We start from the raw sequence: 5,000 nt of genomic DNA, 5'->3' as shown, positions 1-5,000 counted from the left end.
TCAGTTTAGCAGCTCATGAAAAATCGACGGCGTGTTTGATTCACTTCCTTCAGCCGAGTCGATTCAGAGTCGAATCACTTTCTCATTAGAGTTCATTCGGAAGTGGACAGAGACCACCTCACTCAGACACTCTTGGACCCGAGTGTGATTGCTCGAGTGTGTTCTTGTAAAGAACCGCACCGAGAGGGAGAACACACCAGGGTTCCATTCAAATACAATAAACACGGACTGCGTTTACACGGACAGCAGTAATGTAATTATTGACCTTACTCTGAGTAAGACAATATTGTGATTAAGGTCTTTACATGAGTCGCTTTTAGAATATTCCTTTCATGTTCCACAGCACACGTCATTACGTCCCCGCGCCACGCCGTCTGACGTCCCTCCAGAATTTCACGTATCGGCGTACAGTTGGTCTTCGTTATGGGACCGTATACAGTTTTGGGTGTTTTTATTTAAAATTTTACGAACGCTTCCAGTGCGGTTAATTGTTTGTCGTGCTGTACATGCAAATAGACGACTGCTTGAAGCCGTGGGCTGCGTCCCAAACCGCGTACTTAACTGCCGTATAGTAGCCGAGATACACGTATTTCTCCTACTACAGGCCTATAGTAGGCAAGTACGCGGTTTGGGACGCAGCCGTGCTCTCTTGTTTGCCGTAAAACGGTTGAGCGCTGCCGTGTGTGTACGTGTCCTGTCGCACAATGCGGTGAAAACTCTCACACGACGTTAATAGTGTGATTAAGGTGTGTGCATGTCTGTAACGCACGTCCATAATGCGACTAAAACAGGAGTACTCCACACGTCTTAATTCCATTAGTGTTTACTTCGAGTATGACTTTAATCAGATTAAGGTAATAAACAATCGCTGTTTCCATGCTCGTTTCTTAATCAGAGTATCGTCTTAATCGGGTTCATATCGGATTATTGTTGTCCGTGTAAACGCACTGATTGTGTATGTGAGAGAACCAAAGAATAAAAAGAATCTTCAGTAAGAAATGATCAGTCCCTGCAGGATTCTGCGATCGCAGAAATTAAGACGCATTCAAGGAAACTCTGCAATGTTCGGATGATCCGCAGATCACGCGTCACGTGACGTCATGACAACGCGCATTCACCTGCATCGAACACGAGTACAGCTACAAGGTCTCATTTACCAACAAACATCACTGTGAAAGACCGCCCACAACTATTTAGTCCAATTGCAATTTCGACAATTTTGAAAAAGACCGCAGCAAAGTCAAGAATTTTTGGCTGCAACGATCACAAGAACCTCCACGAAATCCCGTACAGACTGAAAAACAGAAAAACGGAAAAACTCTCACTAGTTAATCTGCTCAGGTTTAAGATCAACAACCCCAGCTTCCTTTTCTCCCTGATGTAGTCTTGGCCAGTTCCCACCAGCTCTTCACGGTCACATGACAGCTAGCACTTGGGGAGGGTGAAGGCTAACATGTGCTTCCTCTGAGACACATGAAGCCAACCCCATCTTTACAATCTGCTGCTCGTGCTGCATCACAAGGCTGCGTAACACACTCAGAGGAAAGTGCTCTCTGCCTAATTTCGCTGTGATTGAGAGGAGACAGAGAGTCTGCTCCTCCCACCCAGAGAGCACGGCCAATCACGCTCTCTTGGACTCCTGGGTACAGATGGCTGAGGCATCATCGGGATCTGGACATGTGATCTCCTGACATTTGGGTGAACGCTGTTCTGTTGCACCTCTCAGGAACCCTCGAAGGCTCTACGCTTCCTAAACACAATCTGAAGCGTGATCTCGGTGTGAAATCCTGAGGCACCCAAACCTCACTCAGATGTTTATCTGCCTGACAGACATATGACTTACGCCATCACGTCATCTCGACAGTTTGAGACCCAAGTGCTGGAGGTCATGTCACGTTACAGCTGTGGATATAAGCTGACCGCAAACATGAGCGGCAGTAAGGGGCAAAGTCTCATATCACTTCAAAGACTTTATCTAATCTCCAAAATAACAGAGATAACACCGAACACAAGCACATTCAAAGGGCAAACTTCATAAACTCTTATTACACACGATGCTTCTTCTAAAAGATGTTCCTCAACATTAGATCTGTCCAGCGAAATCCAAGCTTTGCACTTGCCAAGGTCAAGTACAGTACTGCTGAACTGTAACTGCTCCTACACCTGCTCGCTGATCCGTCTGTGCAGCTCAGCTCTGATTCCTGACCTCTTGCTGAAGTTCATTCATAAATGGTCAACAGAGATGGTGATCTGCTTCACTGCTTACACAACGGTCAGTCACGTACCTGCTCGCGCCTCACGTACCTGAGTCACGCACCTGAGCGCTCATTTAGCTGTTTTTACAGTACATCCACAGACCTTTCAAAGAGCACCAAAAGCTCAAAACACACAACACAAGTTCTAGTAACAAAGCAAAAAAAGTCCAAAGACACGAAAAGCTTCTTGTTTCTGGACACTAGCCTCAGCTCTGCAGGTGTAACCCGGAACATAAACGTTCGTCCCCCCAAAACTCACCTCCAGGTGCATCCTGGCCATGTGCAGGCAAACGGTTTCTCCCCCGTGTGTCTCCTTAGGTGAGCCTTCAGGTGACTGCTCTTGGTGTACATTTTGGCACAGCCTGGAAAAGTGCACTTGTGCATTTTAATCAGATCAGCTACTGAGCTCTTCTGGAATTTCTGACTCGCGACGAGGAGTCCTGCTCCCTGCGTTCCGCTGCCCACGTTCTGCACGTGTCCTGAAGGTTTGGCTGCGATGGGGACAGGAGCGATGCGGACAAACTTGGAGGAAGTGCTGCTGAGGCTAGCTGGTGGAACCACTTGAGGAACCAGAGCAAATGTCTGCCCCTGGATGTTGACCAGCAGCTGGGCGAGTTTGATGTCCGAGGTGGGAGTCGGCGACTGAGACGTGGGCGTTAGATTCGAATTTGCTTCCTGTTTGATGGGAATGGGCTGGATCTGCAGGAACACTGGCGTCCCTGAGCTCTCCGTCGTCACTGCCTTCTCGGAGAGCAGCTCCTTCTTCACCGCCATCTGAGAAGCTGTAGTGAGTCCGGCAGAAGACTGGACATTCTTAGGCTTGAGCTCGGTCATCTCCGTCACACTGGAGACAGGCACCGTTTGGTCTCGTGTCTTCGTTTCTGATGTGTCTTGTGTTGTTTCAGCTTTCTCCTTAAAGGCTACAACCTCCATGTTCTCCTCCAGAAACTCCTCGATCTCCTCCAGTGTGGGTTGAAAGAGAAGCCCTGCATGTTCCTCCAGATCTCCAGGAAATACAGGAAACTCAAAGCACTCCTCTTTGGTGGTCCGATCCCTGCGGGACTCCCAGGCCAGACCCATGGGGAGGACAGGAGGAACCATGGCAGGAGTTAGCATGGGGGTGGAAGATGTTTGGCTGTGAGAGAGAAGGAAGTCCAGGAGGCCATCTTGGCTCTCACTGCTTGAGCTGCACCTGGAGCTGAGGACCTGAGACTCGGGGCTGGAGCAGGAACGCGAGCTGGAAGAATCGCTCAGCTCATCCTCAGAGAACGGAGAGGGAAGCACCTGGTAGACCCGCTCGTCCCTCACCATCTCCGACCGGTGGTGAACTGGCAAGGAGGAACCGTATGGCAGGAACGTTACTTCATCCACTAACAAACGATCCACCATTCCTGGTCAGAACCTGTGAGGAGATCAGATATTCAGAGTACAGCATAAATAAAATAAGCGATAACGTGTGTGTGTGTGTGTGTGTGTGTCTGTGTGTTGTGTGGTTAACCAGAAGAACCCAGTAATGGAAGTGTGTGTGTATAAATAAGCATGAGCATTAGCAAATCTGGAAACTGGGACAGCTGCCAAACCCACGCTGTAAAAGTGACGCGATTTTTTGACACTGCGCTTTTAATTGAGGAATAAAAACATCACGGCCTGATGATCTACACCGCGTTAACGTCATCTACACCATGAAGATCAGAAACTCTCTTTTACTTCCAGAAATACAACTGTGACGATCAACAAGGAGTCTGAAAATATTAATAATAATAATAATAATAATAATAATAGTAATAATAATAATAATGCATGGGGATGTGTTCGGTATCTTTACTCTGTAGGCTTTTCCTTGATGATGTGTGTGCTGTAACTTTAATGAACTTTTAGAGTAAAGCTTTAAAGATACATCAGAGCTCCGTATTATTATTATTATTATTATTATTATTATTATTATTTACAGGCACACAGAGACACAGTAAAGGTAGAACAGCTGGTCCTTGTGAGAGTGCAGTGGAGCAGTACTGCAGTAAAGTCAGACTCTGTACACATGTGTTCACCAACAGCTGGATTTTTAAAGCGTGCACGGATCTGTTTCTAAATCTCACTTTAAACTCTCATTTTTATGCAGATGTTCTTCAGTCACGTGAGGAAGGGCAGGTTACACATTATTAATATGACACACGACCGGTTTATGATGCTGTAATACTGACAGTAAGTGTAATAATAATAGAGTTTAGACCTCTGCGGTGTGCCCGAGAGTAAACTCAGAGCAGAGACAGCGCGCGAGCGGAAACAATCACAATAATAATAACAATCTCGAGTGCTGAAGAATTCTTGGAAAGTCCTGAAACTCGGTCCTGCATTTCTGACTATATTAACCGCACACACACACGCGCGCGCGCGCGCGCGCACTCGTACACTCACCTGTGGATTCCAGTACTTCGTTTCTTGTGTGTGTGCGTGTGTGTGTGCATGTGTGTGTGTGAGTGTGTCTGCTGCACGGTGTGTGTGTGTGTGTGTGTGTGTATTTCCGTGTTAAGTGATAAAGTGTGGGATTTAACCCGCTGCTGTCGCGCTGCTTTTCTCTCGCGCTCGCGCGTTACTACATTACTGTCACATGATCGCGCGCTCCGCCGCTTTTAACGGGAGACTCCGCTGCACCGGATTGGACAGATTTGCGTGAGGAGGCGGAGCGTGCAAGCCTGGCTGATAGATCGATTTGTGAATAGTTATCGCGATATTAAAATCGTTTGC

The 5,000-nt window shown here is 47.3% G+C and overlaps 1 protein-coding gene across 1 annotated transcript in view; it reads right to left on the bottom strand.

Annotated features, from left to right (window-relative positions):
- The window catches only part of klf15 (Kruppel-like factor 15), a 12,029-nt gene extending 7,176 nt beyond the window's left edge, over nt 1-4,853 (bottom strand). Inside the window, exons 1-2 of the mRNA XM_053643166.1 lie at nt 4,671-4,853; nt 2,515-3,657 (exon numbers count right to left, since the gene is read on the bottom strand). Coding sequence (XP_053499141.1) covers nt 2,515-3,644 — 1,130 coding nt within the window. The 5' untranslated portion in view covers nt 3,645-3,657; nt 4,671-4,853. The remainder of the gene's footprint in view (nt 1-2,514; nt 3,658-4,670) is intronic.
- Nucleotides 4,854-5,000: the final 147 nt, after the last annotated feature.

Source organism: Ictalurus furcatus, chromosome 15 (assembly GCF_023375685.1).
Source record: "Ictalurus furcatus strain D&B chromosome 15, Billie_1.0, whole genome shotgun sequence".
In the NCBI taxonomy this organism is placed as follows: domain Eukaryota; kingdom Metazoa; phylum Chordata; class Actinopteri; order Siluriformes; family Ictaluridae; genus Ictalurus; species Ictalurus furcatus.
Note: the sequence above shows the minus strand (reverse complement) of the source record. Positions and strands in the feature narration are given on the sequence as shown.